Genomic DNA, 23,041 nt, shown 5'->3' on the forward strand with positions numbered 1-23,041 from the left:
TGTGGATCAGAGTGCCTGCTCCGCACCTTCTGGACATTGAGACTCTTGGACGCTTTGCACAACCCAGAGGCAAAGGGAAGGAGATTCAATTATGACCAAGATTATTATTTTTTTTCTTCTTGTTTTTTTGCTAAGCCCCGGAGGATGGGGCTCTGAGTCAGATGTCACTGAATTTAGAAGAGTTGCGTGACAGTTTCTGCATAAAGTTCATGCACACGGTATTAAGGAACAGACGCTGCCCTGGCTCCCCAGGGACTTGCGGTCGTCTGGAGAACTCCCTCTCCCCACCCCCCATTATTTCTTGAGAACATTCTGAGGAATTCTGTACCATTGCTATCTTTTACTTGATTCAATCTTTACAACTGCGCAAAGTTGCTAGAGTCCATTTTGCAGATAAGAAAGCTGAACTGAGAGCGGTTCAGTGCCCTGGCCCATGGTCTAGAAGTGACCGAGCCGGCGGCACAATACAGGACGGCTGCTCTTGCTAGTGCATTGGGCAGCCCCGCAGCGTGCAGCTCGCAAGGGATGAGGAAGCGCTCCGTAGGCAAAGGGCGGCTGATGGCGGGGGCTGGGCTGGGCTGGGGTGGGGGTGGGGGTGGGGGGGTAATTCTGGCTGCGGAGCCGCCTCACTGGCCGCCACGCGCGGGTCCAGGGGCTGCAGGGCGCGTGGCACTTCCGGCCAAGGAAGGTTCGGTGCTTCAGGCCGGCGCTCAGAGCTGTGACCAGAGCGTTTGTGGAATGCCCCAAAGCAGGGAGACTGAAGAGGGACGCGGGGACACTCTGGATGAGTCCCATGACAGCTGCCTCCCAGGACCCAGCGTTCACTGTCCGTTTAGTTAAGCGCCAGGCGGAGCGCAACAGTACTTGCGGACGGAGCCGTCTATGGAGCGAAGACTTTTACATCTGTGGCGGCTTTGGCCAAAAGGAGGCGACAGGCAGGATTTGCGGCCGCCCTGGGGGGCGGGAAAGAGCCCGAAGGCGCATTTTCCAGGGCGGTGCAGGATCACTGAGGGCGAGTCCCACGCTGCCTGCCCTTTGCAGCTGAGTGTCTTACGAAAAGGTTTTTCCCCCTTGATGATCACAGTAATTAAAGCGGGCTAAAAATTGTCAACGGTAAGTTTGATCAGCAATTAATTTGCAGTTTAATAACAGGTGTGAGAAGGCCCCTTCTTCCCTCATTGGGATAGAGTCAGAAATCTTACACAGATTGTGCAAATAAAGCTCACGTGGTGTTCAAAAAAAAAAGAGTACTCTGGTCTCTTGGGCTTGTCTCCTTATCTGTAAAAGACTACTACCTCATGAAGTGAACAGGATTTTGTGTGATGTATGAATGTAGCAAAGTGCTGGGTGTATATTCCGAGTGTTAACTCACTATAACACACTGGCAAACATAATAGGGAGCTGCCAGATATTCTTGAACAGAGCGATGAGAGGTTGGAAGTTGTTCAGGAAGATAAACCAGGCAGGTGTGTGCAGAGCACGTTGAAAGGTGGTACATGAGAGGTAGGACACCCAGCTCAGGACGGTCACATGCGGTTAGTAATGAACAATAGGGCCCTAGCTTGTGGGACATGCAATGGGGGACAGGACAGGACAAGGTGGGGACTGAGGACTTATTCCAGAGTGAAAAACACAATGCCATATTCTTAGCACATTATCCATGAGTGCACATACATCCAGGAGAATTATGAATTATGTGCCACACTCATAGAGATAACTAGTCACTTTGGGGGAAATGATTATGTTTAAACCATACTTTTTCAGCAGTGATTTAAAAGTAGTTACCAATCATATTTGCCTGCTCTCCCTCAAGCTGTAAGCAATTTCACCAGTAAAAGCATGAACTAATTGGATGCTTGAGACTATCTAGAAGAAATGCACTAATTAAGAGAAAGTGTCGGTTTCCTAAGAGCTTTGTATCCCAAAGAGGGAAACTGAATACCACAGATCAGGATAACAAATTAGATGATAATTTGACGAGGGCAGCAGAACATCGTCAAGTGATCTCTGGGATTCCTCTAAGCAGTTGCAGATTTTCAGCACCCAATCTTCTTAGCTTTTAAGTGTTTTCAGAGACTTAGTAATAAAGAGCTCTGCAAGCTGAGGAATCTTAGCTGGGCGGAGCGGAAGGCATCAGGCTAAAGTGCATTCCTCTTTGTTCCAATTCAGCCAGCAAATATATTCAGGATGACTATACTTTTCTCCTGGCTTTTGCTGTAGAGAAACAAGAGAAAATGTCCTGATAATATCTTCAGTGAGATTCTCCAGCCACCCCCCCACCTTTTTTAAAATTTAAATTCTAGGCATCTCTGCCATCAGACAAGGCATGTTGGGGCAGGGCTTCAGATCCTTTCCCAAGGAAAGGGCAGGTTCCATAGGAGTGGCAGCCCATCAAAGCCATTCCAACCAGAAAGGAAAATGGAGCATACCACGGCCAGTCGGCCATCTCTAGGAAGAACTGTGAGGTTCTACACTAGAAAGTAGGAAGAGCTGAACAGGAAGTTTGGTCCAATTAAAGCCACTAAAAACCATTTTTTTTTTTAAAACAACTTCAATGCATTACATTAGTTCTCGTAAAGGAAGTGATTTACAAACAAATCCTCTTTACTAAGCACTCAGCCACTAGTTAGTATTCCTTGAAAATAATCAAGCTGTAGGACTTTAAATGAGATTTTAATGTATCACTTTTAAAACCAGGCAAAATTGGTGGTTCTTTCCTATCTTCTCTCATAATCATGCAGTACAGATTAAATGGTATTTTGCGGAACTAGCACAGTATTTGGCATCAAAAAGCCCTCAAGATTCAAATCCTTGCTTTACTTACTGTTCACTCTGATTTTGAGCAAATCACTGAATCCTTCTGGGCTTGTCCCCTTATCTGTAAAAGGGAGGGCTAACCTCACTAAGAGTGGTGTTGGATTTTATGTAGGTCTACGTGGGGATGCACACATACAGGGCTGGGCACAGGTTCATAGCCAAAACGTTAGGATCTCAAGAAAGAAGGGGGTACTCTGGAAACCATGTGAATGGATGAGAGCGAAAAACTGGGGTGGCCAAAACAGTAAGAACAGTCTGGTTGGATAAAAAGGCCAGAGATGGGGGTGGGGAGTCACTGCTAATGGGGACAGTGCTGCTTTTTGGGATGATGAAATGTTTTGAAGTTAGTGGTGCTGGTTGCACAACTAATAGTAACTAAAACCCTTCAGTACACTTTAAAAGGGCGGATTTTATAGTACATGCATTTTATTTCAATTATACTGTTATTTTAAAAAAGGATGCAGAAAACATGAATAAGGACATTTTGGAGAGGTAATGGAACATGAGGGATTTTCAAATTCTCTGGTGGGGTAGAGAATCAAGTTCTGGTCTGTAGTATAAAAAGTCATTATTTAGGGAGGGTAAAAACCCATTTCTCTGGCTAAATTCTACAATTTTACATTCCACCATACCTTCTGAAGTTTCATTTTGAGAAGAGATTCTCCTTCATTTCTTGGGTTATCAGTGGAATATTCCTATGATGTTTTCGAACAATAGGTGATGGGCAGCTTTTCAGTACCTGTGGTGTTTCACCCTGGGTTTTAGGACATCTTAAGAAATACTTACAGATACCAAAGATTTCATAATTACTACTGCACACTGCCTCGATGGTACCGTTTCAATATAAACAACCACAGGCACAACCATTTAGATTTCTAATTTATTATTAAATTACATAACAAAGCTTCTCCTATACAGTCAGAAAATGCACATTTAGATGAGAACAAAAATTAAGTACAAATACAATAAATCTGGTTCCAAGAAGCTATTTTAAAAGCAAAAACATAAGAAAGTGCATTTGGAATAGATTTTTAAAAATCTGTATTGGCATTTTTCATGAGGAAACATCTTTCATCATGGTAAAGTGTGACTGGAATTGATTAAGATCCCTCAAGACATGGCTCAGCTTTGTCTCAGCTTTTTATCCAATAAACATCCTTCAGAGTCACTTAGTCCTTCCTTATTTTCTTTTCCCAGAGAAGCTTAAGGATATGCAGGTTTATAAAAGAACGACAAGCTTGGTTTATAAAGACCATGATGAAAAGCCCTGCATCTGAGTAGAGACCAGGCTAAACAACCTCTGACCCAAAAGGAGAATGGAGCGCAATCATTTTACTTTTCTGAGTGGAATCCATTTGTGCGTTAGTTACATTTGCCACAGACTTTGGTGTCATCCTAGACATGGCCATTTATCCTCCACGGCAAGTTAGAGAACTGGGTCAATTTCTAAGAAATCATATCTGGCTAATGATCAAACATGAGGTATTAGAAAACCAGAAAGGTTAGTCCAGTTCTTTAAAGTCCTTTTCATCAGGTTGAGATCATTAACAGTGAAATAGGAAATCAATGGTGGGAATGCAAGTCCAAGGTGCCTCAGTTCCATAGAGGCCAAATGTCATGACATCAAAAGGCTCAGTAAGTACATTTTCCTAGTCAGATGTATTCAGCATCCAGTAGGAAAGAATTAAAGTAAATATTATTTGGTTTCAGGTATAAAAAGTGCCCGCGTGATGTCTCCTCTCTTCACTTGTCTCAATTCTTAGCATTTTACTTCCATGCCTGATTTGCAGTAGGGAAAAAGGCATTCTCTATACAAGTGAATTTTGGTACAAAGGAGAGAGGAATAGTGAAGAAGGAAAGCCCTTTTCTAACACTAGAAAAATAAAGCGTGAGCAATGCAGGTTACAGGAAATCCTTCAGCATCCTTAAAAACACTAAGAAGAACAGAGAGAGAGCCAGGACAGATCAACTGAAGAACTTGGGAGATCTGGGTTTGAACTTAGTCAATTAAATATTTTTAACTAAAGTTATCAGCACACATTAAAACAAAATCTCAGAAGTATATTTTTGGGAATTTTGTCCTTTGTGTTGCCACGGTTTTTCATACTTCTTAGTGAAAAAGATAGTTCTGAATAGTTACTAAAATGATCCCAAAGGAAAGATCCATTATTATATAAGAAAATGGCTGAGGGAGAATAATTTCCCCTAAGAGGCAACTTCCTTCTGACCTCCCAGCTTTAACAAGCAACTTACAGTTGGCCCCTGAGCCTAGCAGCAGGTCTGTAAGGGCAGAAGGAAAGGGGAGGAAACCAGGATGGTTTAAAAAAAAAAAAAAACAAATTGAATGGCACGAAACTGAAAGAGTTCAAATCAGCTATCATGGGATTCAAATCCTCTTCTTGTAAATGGCATACTTCTATTTCCTTATTCCAGGGCTTGTTTCTGCGAATGCAGGAACTGTAAGAGGAGAGGATGAGCCCTGTCCTAGCTATCTACATTTGCCCTGGGTCACCTCACTATGGGCTGCAGCCCTGGGCGGTTAGTCAGACAGACCTACCTGACACCAACATCTACACCAAGCTTTTTCAACTTCCTTGGAAGAACTAGTTTCTTTTCATAAAGAAAATAACCAACATAATTCTATTACTTCATTTAAGCATAACCCTAACTGAAAGGCTCATCACCCATCAAAAGTATGTGTTTGCTTAGTGCAGCAAGCTAAATTAGCTCAGGTCCTCGGTTTACTCTCACACAATCAGCTTTAATGAATGTACCAAATAATCAGACCAGTAAAAAACACTGGTAGTATAATTAAATAAATAACTTTATTTATGATACTTCAGATTTTATAAATGCCAACCATATAGCAACGAAAGTCCCATAAATTCTAGCTGAGGCACAACCACCAATCAAGGCCCTTTGAAAAATCAAAGATAATAATAAAGTGTCAGGGGAGAGAAGTTTTGTTCTCCCAACAGAGAATTTAATAAATGAACTTCTCTAATCCTTTAAGGGTCACGTTGGGAAAACTTACTTTCTTTTAAGGGCATCCCCAATCAAGTAACTGATCGATCAACCCATATTTAGAAAAATAAACCCCATAGTTTAAAAAAAAAAAATGTATCAAATGCCTTTCATACCCAGGACGTAATAAAACTTAGACACCAGAAGGAAAAACCTCTCAGTTTCTGTACCAGACCAGCGGTCAGCACAGCCATCAGCCTGTGTATTAAGCTCATCTGAATGTCATCACCTACGCACTGTAATGCAGGTAAGAACGACATGCTAATACCCTTTTATTCCCTGTGGCACAGTCTGAAGCCAATACTGTAAGTACCAGAGTCAATTCCAATGGTGAAGAGCAACCTTCTTTCTTGGTGAGGAGTGCAGATGTTGAAGTCTTCAAGCTATTTGTGGTAGTTCAGTTAGACAAGTCATACATTTACAGAAACGGAGAAATGGTTAAACCTGAAAAGAATTCTGGTGGGTGGTTTAAAATTTTGTCACTGTCCAGATGATAGAAGACAGGTGCAGAGAGAGATTCTGTCACATGGACCTTCAACAGTAAAACCATTCTCTGGATGTTTGGAAAAAACAGATTTGGAGTAAATAGGTCTTCGTAAAACTCAGAATTCCTAATACATCAGGCAGTAGTTCTCAAACTTTTGCTCCTAGATCATGGAGCATTTATAAATGGAATTATCTGGATGGTGACCCCGCAAATCAATGTCTTTTTACAATGTGGCTTGTTGAATAGATCTCACTGAAAACTGAGCAGTCCCCTCATTCAGGGTTAATCCTGACATAATGAGGAATTGGTGGGGGCAATGACAGACACTGGCTATTAGTTACTTTTATCATGGTAGAACCGAAATTTCATTTACTTGTAGTAGGAAATATTAATCCAATGGAAGAAATAAACAAAAAATCAAAACAATGACTGACAAAAAAAGCCTGTTATTCTTGATGCTTTTCCAGTAATACAGTCAACCCTAGTGTGCATACAATTTACAAAAAGAAGAAGGAAAAAAAAGCTTTTTTGCAGTGTTTGTCTTCTGTTTCAGACAACCTCAATTGTGTTGAAGTTCACCTGTTGGCATCTCAAAGAATCTGTGAAAAATGTAATTTTCCTTGAATACCAAAACAGGGACGCAGAGTAGAAATTTATAGCACAGCTTATCAAGAAATGACTTGTGATTTCTCATCATGAGTGTAAAATAAAAGGACAAGAACTATTTTTATTCACAACCCAATCTGGGGGCTAAAAGGAAAGCAGTCTTTGGATACAGAGAAAGCTGGTCTTCTGAGGAGTCCAGCTCTAAGACCTGGCTTGTCATCAGCCTTCAACACAATTACTGAAGCACAGAAACTCTGTTTCTGATTGGTTTACTTACCTCCTGGGAGGACAAAAGCAACTGAAAACTTTTTTTTTTTAAACTAAAAACAGAAGGAAATGTGTGTTAGAAAAGAGAGCACAGAAAAACTGTGGCTTCAGCTCAACCTGACCACGTGACAGAGTCCAGAGCTATCAGTCGTGAATTAATCCTGCTGGTCAGGCTAATCATCAGGACAATCAACTTCTCCTTCCTACTTTTCCTTATTCCAGATCAGGGTGTGAAAGTGGTGGCTGTCCAGAGTCCCCGGAGATGTTCCATCAATGGAAAGCATACAGCAGCAACAGGATGGTACAGACACCAATGACACTGCCCAGGATGAGGGAGTCTCGCCGCTTCCTAAGATTGATCCGCTGGATCAGGCTGTTCACAGCAGGAAAATGATCTTTGGGAAATCTTTATTAAGGTCATATTTAAAGAAGCCTCTTTAGTGAAAAGTCACAGGAGTCACAAAAATAGAGATCAGTGTAGTCCAGAAACAATAAATAATAAGAAGAAATACAAGGGAAGAAAATTACACTGAGGGAGTCTTTAAAAAACATATGCCCCAGCTGGGGGTGTCCTACTAAACAAGGACCCAAACAAATCGAGGAATTACTACCAAGCTTCAGGTCAGGTTGGGAGCCACTGTGTGAACGGAGGAACAATGCAGGGCAGGGAGGCATAGGTAACAGCCACCTACCACTGCCACCGCCACCCTGTTCCGCCCCCCTACTCCCTCCTTCCCGCTCCCTCCCCCTTCCCCACCTCTCCATCTCTCTTTAAACCCCCTTCTCTCAGGAGAGTAGGAAGTTTTGCCAGAAGAGTTTTGAAGAAGTAACTGATCTTCTCTTTACAGGGTGATAACCCCCTTAGAACTGGACAGTTGGTGGGAACCAACTCTAGGGTCTGAATAAATCAGTTGCTGGTGAATTATTTAAATTTTTTAATTTACTTTGCAGCAGTAGGTAGGATATGGTAGGAAAGTGGGTTACACTGTTCTAGCTGTCCTACTTGGGAAACATAAAAAAAGGAAATTTCCAATTTTAGAGGTTTAGAAACAGTCACAACTATATTTTACTTAGTATTTCAAAGTATCTTCATACTCTAGTTTGTATGTTGTAGACCAAAGCAAATGCCTGCGCATCCTGTATTGTTTTGCATGTCCAACAATATACCTGCAGTGCATCCTCTTTAACAGAGAGATATCCTATCAAAGTCAAAAAACCACAACAAAAACCACCTACAATACTGGACAGCTGGAATAATACCTCCACCCTGTGAATCCTGATTGCATTTTCCTGTAACTAAACTACTCAGCAGGGACTATATTCGTGCACTTATATATTCTACATACTATATGATTAGGACCATGTCTTCTACTAATCTTGAATTTCCCTGTCTACCCAGAATAGAGCTTCACATACTGTAAGCATTAATGTGCTTTTTGAAATAACGAAAAAAAAATTTGCAGAAATAATTTTTAAAATATACAAGAACAGGAAGCATGAAATAATAGGCAAAAACTTTTACAAGGTATGGGGAGCCTGGGTGGCTCAGTCGTTAAGCGTCTGCCTTCGGCTCAGGTCAGGATCCCAGGGTCCTGGGATTGAGCCCTGCATCAGGCTCCCTGCTCAGCGGGAAGCCTGCTTCTCCCTCTCCCACTCCCCCTGCTTGTGTTCCCTCTCTCTCTGTGTCTCTCTCTGTCAAATAAATAAAATCTTAAAAAAAAAAAAAAACTTTTACAAGGTACGAATCTCAAATAGAGCAAATGCTTAATCTTTTTTTGCTTAGTAAAAGGATCAACAATCCCCTTATAAGGAGTACGCAAAACTTCTGGCATTAGGAAACCCTGTCTCTAATGGGCACCTTTCTGTCCAGTTTACCTTTAGGGAGCCCCCTCCTTCTCCTACATAGTAATCTAGTTCAGTCCATGTAATAGTGTGGGCTGACCTTGTGCTCTGCCATCAGGTATATGTACAAACTCAGGATTGGCTAGGAAGAATATTATTAGTGACTCTAGCTGGGGAAACTACAGTCCTCTTGAGACTTTTATCACAGCTATTAGAAAAGACCCCCCTTTCCATGGGGATTTCTGAACTAATAGAAGGCGACTCGTATAGCTATCTCTGTCACCATGAGGAGAAAATCTGAGAATGAGGCCAACCATAGGAAAGAAGAGATGGAGTAGGTAGGGGGAAAAGAGAGAGGAAAGGCAGATTAATAATAAAATCTGACAATAAAATCTGAGCTCTTGAATCGATCCATGCCTTAGGCCAAATTTTACCGGAGAATTTTAGATAAATATAAACAAATTAATTCCCTCCTTTCCCTCCTTCAGTCAGTCTGAATTGGGTTTCTGTTACTACCTCTCTATGGAGTCCTGACTAATACCCATTTTACTTGATTTTTTTGAACACACATTGTTCTGGAAGTATTATAATTTGATGATACAATGTATATAGCAGTACTCTGTAAACTGTATAGCCCTATATAAAATACAAATGATTGTGGATGTGTGGTTTCATACTTAGGGTAATGAAACAGGAACAAAATTCACAAAAAACTGGAAAATACCAATACACTTCAGGATACTCCTTAGGCAAGTAAGTATCAAACTAAAAGTGACCTTAAATTATCTTGGACCAGAAGGTACTCAACTTTTGAAAATTATAGATCCTTCCTCCCTTAGTAATTGGGAAAGAAAGCTTTTTTTCTCCAAAAGGCTTGACTTTTCAGAGAGTAAACAAAATGTTTCAGAGTAGCAGGCTTACCAGTTTCTCCACTGGGTTTCATGGAAATATTAGTAATCCTAATTCAAATCAGGAAACTCAAGAATTAAAAAGGTAGAGGTCACAATAAACTATCCTAGCATTCAGCTTGTGCATGAAGAGTCACATGAAAATACTCTACTGGCAGTTACAACTCATCTACATGTATGGCTGTCTGTCTCCTTCCTTCTTCTAAGCATCTGCCACTGACTTAATTCTCCAAACTGGAAAAAGAAGAAAAAGCACGTCATTTACAATGTTGAGGTAAGAATAATATATACTGTAGTGTTCTAACATGGATTCAAGAGCTTTTAAAATGTAAAATAATTTTATGAGTAATTTGAAAATTCACATTTATAATTTTTTTCTAAATCTACTAATATCAGACTTCTGGTGTACAAGCTTTTACAAATGGCACTAAACAGTATCAACTTTTATAAAGTAGGAATTCAAGGCATATTCATATTATGTAATTACTAATGGCCTCAACTGATGATGGCAACCTGACCAAAAAAAAAAAAAAAAAAGCAAGCATAGACACCTCCCCCTTGCGAAAAACTAGAGACTTCAAACTTTCAAAAGGATACTGGCCAAAGTATTCATTTTGCTCTGAATTGACTTCAACATTCCTCTCTGGGAAGTCATATTTTCTTTTGTTGCCATAGCAATGCTGAAGGGGTAAGAGAGAAGATAATTAATTACATTGGCATTTAAAATTACCCTGCATGGATCCACCATACTCTTAAAAAGTGAACAGAAAACTAAGATAAGCAACATCATCTTGAAAAGCACAGGCAAAAAATAAAAATCATTTCCCAAGTCACCTTCACACTGTCCTTTTCCCAAATGACCACTCCAGCCCCGCTGCTATCCTCTGATGTCTTTTTGGACAAGGCAGTAGGCCATTTCCTGTGATTTTTCCCAGTCAGTTAAGCATCTGCCTTCAGCTCAGGTCATGACCCCAGGGTCCTGGGATTGAGTCCTGCTTCTCCCTCTCCCTCTGTACTCTCTCTCTCACTCTCTCTGAAATAAATAAAATCTTTAAAAAAAAAATGGTTTTCAAAGGGGCCAGCTACTAAAATATCCTTAATCAGGAACTGTTGAGAGGAAAGTAGGAAATTATGATCATAAAAATAGAACCAAAAGTGTAACACATCACAAAATATTCATATATAACCAGTCCTTAATTTATGAAAAGATTATGTTCCAGAATTCTACTTGGGAACCACCTAGGCAGATTTTATTTTTTTATTTATTTGTTTATTTGACAGAGAGAGAGACAGTGAGAGAGGGAATATAAGCAGGGGGAGTGGGAGAGGGAGAGGGAGAAGCAGGCTTCTAGCAGGGATCCCAACATGGGGCTCAATACAGGACCCTGGGGTCATGACCTGAGCCAAAGGCACCAGCGAGAGCACAAGCAGGGGGAGCGGGAGGCAGACAGAGAGGCAGAGGGAGAAGCAGGTTCCCAGTGGGGCAGGGAGCCTGATGAGGGGCTGGATCCCAGGACCCCGGGATCATGACCTGAGCTGAAGGCAGACGCTTAACCAACCTGAGCCACCCAGGCGCCCCAACTAGGCAGATTTTAGGAGACACATTCAACATTTTGCTGGGTTTCCAAGCCAGTTGACAAAGGTTACACATTCACTAAATGACTGAGAGAGATGGGGTAAAGTCCCTTCTCTTACAAAGAGAACAGTCTCTTCCACGTGACTACTCTGATGTACTGTTTAAAAGAATCTCAGTTAATATTTTTTGCTATCACTGCCAGGATTAACTTTCAACAGCCTTATCTCCCTGGACATTAGAAACCTAGAGGGCAGGGTCAGTATCCATTTTGATATGTAACACACAGGGGAGTGCTATAGATACTGATGTTATAAAAACAGCAGGAAACAGAATGTTCTTGAATAATTCTGAAAATATATGAAACATTAAAAAAAAAATAGCAACAGAGATGAAGAGATTCTGGGAAGATGATGATCAGAGCACATATTCCTGACCTCATCTCTGGTCTAATTTCCTCCATGGAGGAACACAAGAACAAGGCAGATATGAAGGGGAGGGGTCCATCTGAGATCCCAAGTTCTTTTGAAATCTCCAGGGAAGAAAGCCAGGTAGGCTATACTCTCTCAAGCAAGGGAAGAACCAAGGAACTGATGGCGGGGAAGACTAGATTTTCCTTCAAGCCTGGGGCAAAGACCTAGGTTTCACTGCATAGTGAGGAGCCCAGAGAGTGGAAGAGATGGACCTGCATGCATGGGAGCTGCAGTGATGGACGGAGCTGCTCCCACTACCTGCAGCTGATAAAGGGCTGCTACGCACAACCAGAGGAACCTATAAGCTGAGAGCTGACAGTCCACCAGCTGGTGTGATGCCAAGCCCTGAAGAAGAAAAAAACTGCTGGGCCATCCACTACCACCTGATATGCCTCTGCTTAGGGGTCTCTAATAGCCTGACCTATCTGGGAGCTGACTGAAAGTACTTTTGAACAGGCAACACCAGGTATCCTATTGGAGGAAAATGCTAGAGGGAGTACTCTAAGCAAATGGCAAATCAAAACTGAAATTTCAAGATTTGAGAAGGAGGCGAAGAAACAAAAATGTATGAGGAGATAGATAAAAGGATATATATTAGAACATTGTTTGATATAGTAAAAGACAAACACACAAAAACACCCCCCCTCCCATGGAAACAACTTTGGAATGGTTTAACAGATTATGATATAACCACACTATGAAATAATATTTGGTTATTAAAAAGAATAATATGGCATTATTTCTATTAACCTGGAGGAATGTTTATGATATACTGAATGATTAAAGCAAGCCACAGAATGTGTGAAGTATGAATCCTTTTTCATTTAAAGCAATAAAACATCTTTGTATATGTTTGTATGACAGTGAGAGCTTATTAGAAAGACATTAACAACTGTCAGTTAATACATGTTACTCAGGGGATAGGAATGGAGGGACACTACCAGGAGATGAACTTTTTATACATTTTACTTTTAAACTGTTCCAATAAGAACATTGTACTTTTCTGAAACATACATATCTAATAAAGGAAATTGAAAAGAAAATTGCAGGAATTCCACTTGACAAGACTAAGAAATGTGAATAACATTATCAGCACCAAATCTGCCGCAGTTATTCACCTTAGTACCACTATGAGTCAAGCAATGATTATAAAGTTTTTCGCAGATCCTAGAAAAGATCAAGAATTGAGGGGGATCAGGTATCTCTGAAGGTAAAACTGTGGAATACAGCTAGAGATGGAAATTCTTAGAAATTTGTACAAGGAACTGCCAGACCCCTATATTACCCTCCCTGAACCATGAAGTCAGGTGACTGCCCCCAGTTCAGTAGAAGATCTAACCTAGAAGAGACCTCAGAGATAATGACACTTTGAAGCTCCCAATGAAACAGCCAGGCCCCCTTCTGATCATCCATTGTGAGGCCTACTACTTGGCAAGTGTCCCACCACCCATGGACACAGAATGGGCTTCCAAGTACTGGATTTTGGAGCCTTACCCTTAAATATGAACAAAGAGGGGTGCCTGGGTGGCTAGTTGGTTAAGCGTCTGCCTTCAGCTCAGGTCACGATCCCAGGGTTCTGGGATCGAGCCCCACGTCGGGCTCTCTGCTCAGTGGGAGCCTGTTTCTCCCTCTCCCTGCTGCTCCCCCTGCTTGTACTCTCTCTCTCTGTCAAATAAATAAAATCTTAAAAAAAAAATAAATATGAACAAAGAACGAAGAATCACTACAAATTTGAGAAGAGCCTCTAATGAAAGACAGAGATCCAAACAAACCAACCAGCAAACAGAAAAGTGAATCTGAGGAAACAGAGGCAATAATAGAAGCTCAAGAAAGTCTAAAATTAAATTATATTTAATGTCTTCAGAGAGAGAAAAGAAGGCATCACATCCATGAAACATATAAACATATAAATACATGTATATATGCATGTGTATATGTGTGTGTAAGAGTGTACTCACCCCTTAGAAAAGAGCAGGTGTAAATTTAAAAAAAGAATGGAAATTAAAACGTAATAGAAGCGCTGAAAGGACAAACTGAGTAAACCCCTCAGAAAGTAGAAAAAAAGGTAAATGGAAAATGAAGACAAGACAGGAAAAACAGAAGGTCCAACACATTTATTACCTTTTAAAATTAAAAACAAAAACCAGAAAACAAAACAGTGAAAAAGGAGGTGGGAAAATGATAGTTTAAGAAAATTTCCCAGAACTGAAGATGAGTTTCCAGATGGTAGGAGCCCACCCAACGCCCAGTGCAATGAACTGGAAAAGATGCATGCTAAGCTCACTATGGGGAGGTTAAAAAACACCCAAAACATGGGGGAAAAAGGCCCTAAAAGCTTCCAGAAGAAAAAAGCTCATCACATACTAAGGACCAGATATCTTAATTGGCACTGGACTTAAAAAATAATACTTAAGGGGCACCCAGGTGGCTCAGTCAGTTAAGTGTCTGCCTTCGGCTCAGGTCATGATCCCGGGGTCCTGGGATGGAGCCCCGTGTTGGGCTCCCTGCTCAGTGGGGAGTCTGCTTCCCCTTTCCTTCTGTCTGCCACTCCCCCTGCTTGTGCTCTTTCTCTCTCTGTCAAATAAATAAATAAAATCTTTAAAAAAAAGTACTGAAAATAGCACCTTCACAAATTTCAAAATTACTTCTAACCTAGAACTCTAACTTAGCTAAACAATGAATCAAGAATAGATGTGAAAAGTTCAAAATTGTACCTCCTGTTCTTTCTCAGGAAACTACTAAAGAACGTGGTCCAGCATAATGAGGGAATAAACTAAGAATATGGAAGACACTAAATTCAAGAAATAGGTGATCCAATAAAGGAGGTTATTTGAAGGCAACAGGAAAAGGGCACCCCAGGACCAGTGCAGTGGAGCAGGCCTGGAGAACAACCAGATAAGAGTAAAACAGAAGGAAGCCGGCAATGTTAATTTTACACCGAATTTCAGATCCAAAAACCAAAAAGAACACAAGAGGGCGCCTGGGTGGCTCAGTTGGTTAAGCGACTGCCTTCGGCTCAGGTCATGATCCTGGAGTCCCGGGATCGAGTCCCACATCAGGCTCCCTGCTCAGCAGGGAGTCTGCTTCTCCCTCTGACCCTCCTCCCTCTCATGCTCTCTGTCTCTCATTGTCTCTCTTGCAAATAAATAAAATCTTAAAAAAAAAAAAAAAAAAAAAAAAAACAAAAAGAACACAAGAGTCCAAACTAACAACATCCTTTGCATCATTCTTATTCATAATTATGTCTGTGATAGAATACGATACATTTAAAATGTGGTTGTTTTAACATAAATTTATAATGTACTTTAAAACGGGTATTATGGTCTTGTATAAAGTAACACAATTTCATTTAAAGAGAGGCTGAGCTTCTGAAGGCAATCTTTGAATCATATATGCCTCTGTTTTTTACACTGGGACTATCACCATCTCCCATGCACTTTGACTCAGAAGTAGATAAAGAAGATTAAAAAATAATTTCCACAAAGCACTTTGTATTCCTTAGAGAATGGATATTATCATCATACATTATGTTATTATCTTGTTGAATATGCATGATTGCCAGTACCACACACAGTATATCTAGACGTACTTTCTCATCTCATTGCATCATTTGGAGTCACTGAGTGAAATCTAGGTTGTTGTTATTTCAAGGGTCAAATACTCAGAGGCAAAACAGAAGCTCCAAATAATATATAATGCTTTTAAAATGATAAATCATTGATGTGCTTACTGGAATTTTCTTACCTGCTCTGTAAACTAAACTCAGACATTTATTTTTTCAACAACAGACAATACTAGTTATACATTTAAAGCTTAAGAATAAATATTAAAAATATTAGTTCTTTTCAATTAATTGATGCCAGAGTCTATATTCAGTTGTGCACATATTCTTAAAATCTCCAAAAGGAAAAAGTAAATTGTTACATACAGAATATGCAAAAATATTGTCTGACACTTAAATTTTATATTATCTATAAGTAATCATAACTAGCTTAAGAGTCAATAAAATTTCGGGTGAGGGAAACCCAGGGCCGGGCCAGCCCTCTCTCCTTCCCAGTCTGGGCATCGGGTGGAGCGGCACTTCTGCGGCCCGCTCTCCGCCTGCCCCGCCGCGCCGCGGGAGGAGCTGCCGTCGGGAAGTGATGCCACCAAGAAAAAATGAGAAATACAAACTTCCTGTTCCACTTCCAGAAGGCAAGGTTCTGGATGATATGGAAGGAAAGCAATGGATGCTGGGCAAAATGATTGGCTCTGGAGGATTTGGACTGATATATTTAGCTTTCCCCACAAATAAACCAGATAAAGATGCAAGACATGTAGTAAAAGTGGAATATCAAGAAAATGGCCCTTTATTTTCAGAACTTAAATTTTATCAAAGAGCTGCAAAAAAAGACTATATCAAAAACTGGATAGAATTCAAACAACTTGATTATTTAGGAATTCCTCTGTTTTATGGATCCGGTATTACTAAATTCAGGGGCAGAAGTTACAGATTTATGGTAACGGAAAGACTAGGAATAGATTTACAGAAGATCTCAGACCAGAATGGTACTTTTAAAAAGTCAATGTCCTGCAGCTAGGTATCCGAAATTGAATATGTTCATGGTGATATAAAAGCAGCGAATCTACTGTTAGGTTACAGAAATCCTGAGCGGGTTTATCTTGCAGATTACGGACTTTGCTACAGATAATGTCCCAATGTGAACCACAAAGAGTATCAGGAAATCTTAGAAAAGGCCATAATGGGACAATAGAGTTTACCAGCGTGGATGCCCACTAGGGAGTAGATTTGGTAAAGGTGCATATGGGAAGAATTATTCCTGTTTTTCACCAGGCCCTTATCAGAGTTTTAGAAGATACCATCTCTCAACAATAAGGAAATCTTTTCTGAAACTATAAAGTGTTAACTTGTGGAAATCTCTCCTAGTCGCCTTTCATATATCTTATTTATTTAAAGTCACTTTGATGGTATTGGAAACACATTTGCAGGTAAATTACATACATAGTCCTTTTATTGGATATTGATTGTACTGCCTTGCATTCCAACGCAGACTTAATTCAACAATTCCCTAATTAAAGTCATAACCTATGTCTTGTATTCATTTACCATTAATTAAACTTTAGCTGTTTATTACACTGCAGTCCAAATCCAATAGCCAACCCAGAAAGCCATGGAAAAGGAAGTAGGAGGTCAATATTGAAAATATATGGTGCAGAGTCCCACTGATGGTTGCTTTGTTCACAATCAATATGGTCAATGCAACTGTACTTTCTTAGTTGCTCTCTCAGCAAGACAAAAAGTCAATTCTAATGTTATGCTAGTAAAAAAAAAATGGTGATTACTGAAAAAGTTTGCCTTTGAAAATTATATTCTTTGTAAACTTTATTTATAAAAGTATTTTCAAATATGCTAAACCATATAAATAATTTAAAAACAGCTTTGAAAGGACCCCATGTCACTAAAAGGCAATTAGACATTTGCACTTGTTAATGGCTGTTGAATTGTTACCCTAAACTGATACTTTCTGGCGAGTTTTAGTTGGTGCAAACAACTGTATATTATTGCCTTTTCTATTAAAAGGACCACTGACCATGTAAAAAAAAAAAAAAGAGTCAATAAAATTTCACCTGTGATACCTACCAGATTTTGAAATAAAGGGAAATAGTAAAATAAAAAAAACCTTATAATTACATTTTTTTGCTTTTTAATTAGCAAAATAGCAGTAGCAGTGATTCAACGGTTCTCAAATGTTCTTATGCTAGGAAGTATTCCAAATTTTTATACTCATAATTACCAGCCCTTAAGTAGTCCAGCTTTGAGTTGAAAAGCTTAATTAAGGCAGCCTGGTCCAAAGAAGATCAGGTAGAAAGAGGAGGAAATAAAAGGAAGAAAAAAGGGAAAAGGATAATAGGGAAACTTTAAGTAAAAATTCCTTGGCAAGGGGTGCCTGGGTGGCTCAGTCATTAAGCGTCTGCCTTCGGCTCAGGTCATGATCCCGGGGTCCTGGGATCAAGCCCCGCATCGGGCTCCCTGCTTGGCGGGAAGCCTGCTTCTCCCTCTCCCACTCCCCCTGCTTGTGTTCCCTCTCAGTGTCTCTGTCAAATAAATAAATAAAATCTTTAAAAACAAACAAACCTTGGCAAATGTGTTTCACTTTATGTGCTGATGAAAGGGAACGAGTCACAAGGAAGATATTTCAGTTGACAATTAGGCAATGGTGCAAAAACTTTGTTCAGATGGACAACCCAGTGCATGTAATTTAAACAAAATCTCCAGATATGGTAACTGTGTATTATTGTAAGAGATTATACTTTATTAAATAATGATAGAAACATTATAACCTACTGAATAAAATAAGAATCCATGAGTCCATTATCAATATAAATACATATTTAAAATATGAACGATGAAATATTTAGTGGTAGAGTGGCATCATGTCTGCAATTTAAGTAGTTCAGAAAAAAAAGTGAAAAAGCAAATGTGGCAAAATGTTAAGGTGGGGAATCTAAGTAAAGGGTATATGGGAATTCTTTGTACTATTGGAATTATTCTGAAATCTGAAATATCAAAATAAAAAGTTTAAAAAAAGTCTGCATTAATAATACAGCTACTACTTACAGATTACCTACTATCAGCCAGGCACTGTATTAGGCATTTTACCTCATACTATCTTTAATCTTCAAAATAATCTTTTAGGGTAGGTATTATCATCAATCCCTGTTTTTAAACACATAACAAATGAAGGCCCAGAGTAACTTATCCAAGAACAGAGATCTGATAAGTGGCACAAACCAAATCACACTCCAAAGCTTATACTCTTTCTACAGGTGGTAAATATAATAGTCATTTAGATAGAGCTCTGGTTCTAGAATTATAGAGATTCAGATCTGAGGATCTGAATCCTCAACACAATGTATCAGTCATGTGATCATAGGCAAATTACTTACCTTAATTTCTTTTTTGTTTTGAACACAGTGTTTATTTCACGGGTTATTGAAGAAATTAAATAAAATAAAGCACGTAAAGCACTTGAGCACAATACCATGGCCTCCGGTAAAGGTACATATGTTTGTTGATGTTTCCATGTACTTTATTATACCTTTCCTGAAAAATGCTTTAGACATTGCTGAATTCTAAACTGTAGAGATCAGATCTAGTTCATTTACTTTTTTACTGTCATAAGATAGTATCTAAAAATTCACCAAACCTAGAGAATTAAGCAGTTCAAACCAACAAATGAATGTCCCTTACCTTAAACAATAAACTACTTCAGTGTTATTACAGATAATACTAAATCTTACTGCAGAAGATTTTCTGTAGCTGCTGCGACAGAAACCAAATCTACATAAATGGTATAAATAAGACACTTACCAAATCACACGTCTAAGATGGTTTTCCATTAAAAAGTGAGAATGAAAAAATTGAAGCTGAAAGTACTGAGTATGAATTAATCAGAAAAATTAACCTAGGTAAATCAGCCTAATTCTAGAAACAAATATTTTGGGCTTCAAATGTCTCTGATAAAAGGATGCAGTAAAAATACATCACAATCCAGTGAAATTCCCATCTTTAAGAATGATAAATTAACTTTAACTCTAGTTACAGGGTTAACCTAATCTGTTCATTTATGTTGCAAGTGAACAAAAAACACACTAAAGTAAAACAAAAATTTTTTCCTACCTTATTGTCTCTTCTATCAGACGATCTGAGCTGCAAATAAAATGGAAATTAAAATTCTGAAATTATTAAGGCACATTTAAAACTTGTACTTAATTTTTCTAATTTTATTTATTTTTTTTTAAAGATTTTGTTTATTTGACAGAGAGAGACACAGCGAGACAGGGAACACAAGCAGGGGGAGTGGGAGAGAGAAAAGCAGGCTTCCTGCAGAGCACGGAGCCCTATGTGGGGCTCGATCTCAGAACCCTGGGATCATGACCTGAGCCGAAGGCAGATGCTTAACGACTGAGCCACCCAGGCACCCCAATTTTTCTACATTTTAGAGATTAACTTCTCAGCCACTTATATAAACAGAATACTCAAGACTTTTGAAAGCATCTGGAGAATATTCTAGGCTCTGAAATAAATTAAACTCATCTACCATATATAATTTTCATCTTAAGTTACTGTAGGAATTAGGGGACAAAGATGAACTTTAAAAAATGTCATAAATACCTTATATAAGCCCTGTGATTAGAATTTCAAAAATAACATGGGGAGCGTGGGTGGCTCAGCCAGTTAAGCATCTGATTCTTGGTTTTGGCTCAGGTCATGATCTCAGGGACATGAGATGGAGCCCCGAGTTGGGCTCTATGCTGGACATGGAGCCTGCTTAAGATTCTCTCTCTCCCTCTTCCTCTGCTCCTTCTCACCCCTCTCCCCCTCTTAAAAAAAAAAATTTTTTTTTTCAAAAATTACAAAGATAGTGGAGGAATTAAGAGCCAGACTATGTGGCTTTTGAATGCTGTCTCTACTACTTACTAGCTATCTGACATTAGGTAAATTACTTTATGGCTAAATTTTCTCACCTGTAAAATGGGAATGACAGACAAGCAAAAAAAAAAAAAAAGCCCTATCTGTTAAGAGGATTAGAGAAGTTTATATATAGTGACTAGAACAGAAGCTGGTACATGGTAAACACTAAGTATTTTTTGCTATTATTACAGTAGTTTCTCAGTAACTATGGACTAATTCTAAATCTAAGCATAAAGTTGATATAAATTTCCATATAAACTCACTGTTCTGGTGAATTCTATTGATAAGTATGCATTTATTTTGGTAACAAATGTATATGGAAGTGCCCTGGAAGAGAACTGCATCAGACAGGGGCTACAAAGATAAGGTACTAACTTCTACAGACCTTACTATGGAGACAGACAATACATACACCTACAGGTGTCTTCGTAAGGTCGTCATAAACTCACAAAAGAGGGGGTGGTTAACTAGAATTGGGTTAATATCTCCTTGTTCAACACAACTGTTTTTGATTGACTGTCCCCATTAGAGCCTTTTAGTGTATTGAAGGGCAAAAAAAAAAAAAAAGACATTTTAGGATGCAGGAAGTATAAATGAAAGTAAATAATTAAATTGCCAATCTCAGCAAACCATTTTTTATTTTATTTTATTTATCTGAGAGAGAGAGCAAGAGAGCGCGCACTCATGAGGGGGAGTGGCAGGCTAGGGGGAGTGGCAGGCAGAGGAAGAGGGGGAAGCAGACTCCCCACTGAGCAGGGAGACCGACATGGGACTCAATCCCAGGATCCTGGGACCCTGGGATCATGACCCAAGCTGAAGGAAGCCGCTTAACCGACTGAGCCACCCAGGCGCCCCCAAACCATTTTTTTTTTTTAAGATTTTATTTATTTGAGAGAGAGAGACAGTGTGAGAGCGAGCGCACAAGCAGGGGGAGGGGCAGAGGGAGAAGCAGGCTCCCTGCTAGTCTCCCCTTATCCATGAGGGATACATTTCAAGACCCCCAAAGAATGCCTCAAACCATGGAGAGCAGTGAACCCTATGTGTACGATGTTTTTTTCCTATACATACATACCTATGATAAAGTTTAACTTATAAATTATGCACAGTAAGAGAGTACAATAACTAAGAATAAAATAGAAAAATTGTAACAATATACTACAATAAGAGTAATGTGAATGTCATCTTTCATTCACAAAATATCTTACTGTACTGTACTCACCCTTCTTTTCGTGATAATATGAGGTGATAAAATGCATATGTGATGAGATGACGTGAGGGGAATGAATAGTAGCGTTAGGCTACTACTGACCTTCTGACAATATGTCAGAAGGAAGGTCACCTGCCTCTGGACCACAGATGACCATAGGTAACTGAAACCATGAAAAGTGAAACCACAGATAAGAGGGGACTACTGTATAGGCCAATATTCCTGATGAACACAGATGTAAAAATCCTCAACAAAATGTCAGCAAACCAAATTTAATACATTAAAAAAGGGTCATACACCGTGATTAAGTGGGATTTATTCCAGAGATGCAAAGATGGTTCAACATCTACAGTCAGTCAATGGGATACATCACACTAACAAAATGAGAGATAAAAATCACGATCATCTTAACAGATGCAGAAAAAGCATCTGACAAAACTCAACATCCATTTATGATAAAAACTCTCAACAAAGCAGGTACAGAGGAAATGTATCTCAACATAAGGGCCATACAGGACAAGCCCACAACTAATATCATCTACGATAAAAAGCTAAAAGCCAAGATCAGAAACAAGGATGCCCACTCTTGCCACTTTTATTCAATACAGCTTTAGAAGTCCTAACCAGAGCAATTAGGCAAGAAAAAGAAATAAAAAGCTTCCAAATTGGAATGAAAGAAGCAACTGTCACCATGTGCAGGTGACATATTACATATAGCCATTTATTTATATATAGAGAAAACCCTAAAGACTCAATCAAAAAACTGTTAGAATAAATGAATTCAGGGCGCCTGGGTGGCTCAGTTGGTTAAGTGACTGCCTTCGGCTCAGGTCATGATCCTGGAGTCCCTGGATCTAGCCCCGCATCAGGCTCCCTGCTCAGCAGGGAGTCTGCTTCTCCCTCTGACCCTCCCCCCTCTCATGTGCTCTCTCTCATTCTCTCTCAAATAAATAAATAAAATCTTTAAAAAAAAAAAAGAATAAATGAATTCAGCAAAGTTGCAGAATACAAAACCCATGACTCAAAAATCTGTTGTTTCTATACACTAATAATGAACTATCAGAAAGAGAAATTAAGAAAATCCCATTTACAACTGCATCAAAAGGAACAAAATACCTAGGAATATATTTAACCAAGGAGGTGAAAGGCTTATATATTGGAAACAAGACATTAATAAAAGACACTGAAGAAGACATAAATAAATGGGAAGATATTCCATGCTCATGGACTGGAAGAATTAATATTGTTAAAATGTCCATACCACCGAGAGCAATATGTAGATTCAATGCAATTCCTATCACAATTCCAATGGCATTTTTTTTACAGAAATGAAACAAATAATCCTAAGATTTGTAAGGAAT

General features: G+C 39.3%; 1 protein-coding gene and 2 pseudogenes across 2 annotated transcripts in view; 2 read left to right on the forward strand and 1 right to left on the reverse strand.

Moving 5' to 3' along the window:
• Positions 1-607: 607 nt before the first annotated feature.
• Positions 608-1,245, forward strand: LOC118549271 (large ribosomal subunit protein bL20m pseudogene; annotated as a pseudogene).
• Positions 1,246-3,683: 2,438 nt separating this feature from the next.
• GOSR1 (golgi SNAP receptor complex member 1) overlaps positions 3,684-23,041 on the reverse strand; it is a 56,322-nt gene continuing 36,964 nt past the window's right edge. For both annotated transcript variants that reach the window (XM_036113542.2, XM_036113541.2), the window contains exons 7-9: positions 19,679-19,708; positions 10,549-10,631; positions 3,684-7,596 (exon numbers count right to left, since the gene is read on the reverse strand). In XM_036113542.2, coding sequence (XP_035969435.1) covers positions 7,472-7,596; positions 10,549-10,631; positions 19,679-19,708 — 238 coding nt within the window. In that variant the 3' untranslated portion in view covers positions 3,684-7,471. The remainder of the gene's footprint in view (positions 7,597-10,548; positions 10,632-19,678; positions 19,709-23,041) is intronic.
• On the forward strand, positions 16,116-16,873 carry LOC118549265 (serine/threonine-protein kinase VRK2 pseudogene; annotated as a pseudogene).

The sequence above is a fragment of the Halichoerus grypus genome, chromosome 2, assembly GCF_964656455.1.
Source record: "Halichoerus grypus chromosome 2, mHalGry1.hap1.1, whole genome shotgun sequence".
NCBI lineage: Eukaryota > Metazoa > Chordata > Mammalia > Carnivora > Phocidae > Halichoerus > Halichoerus grypus.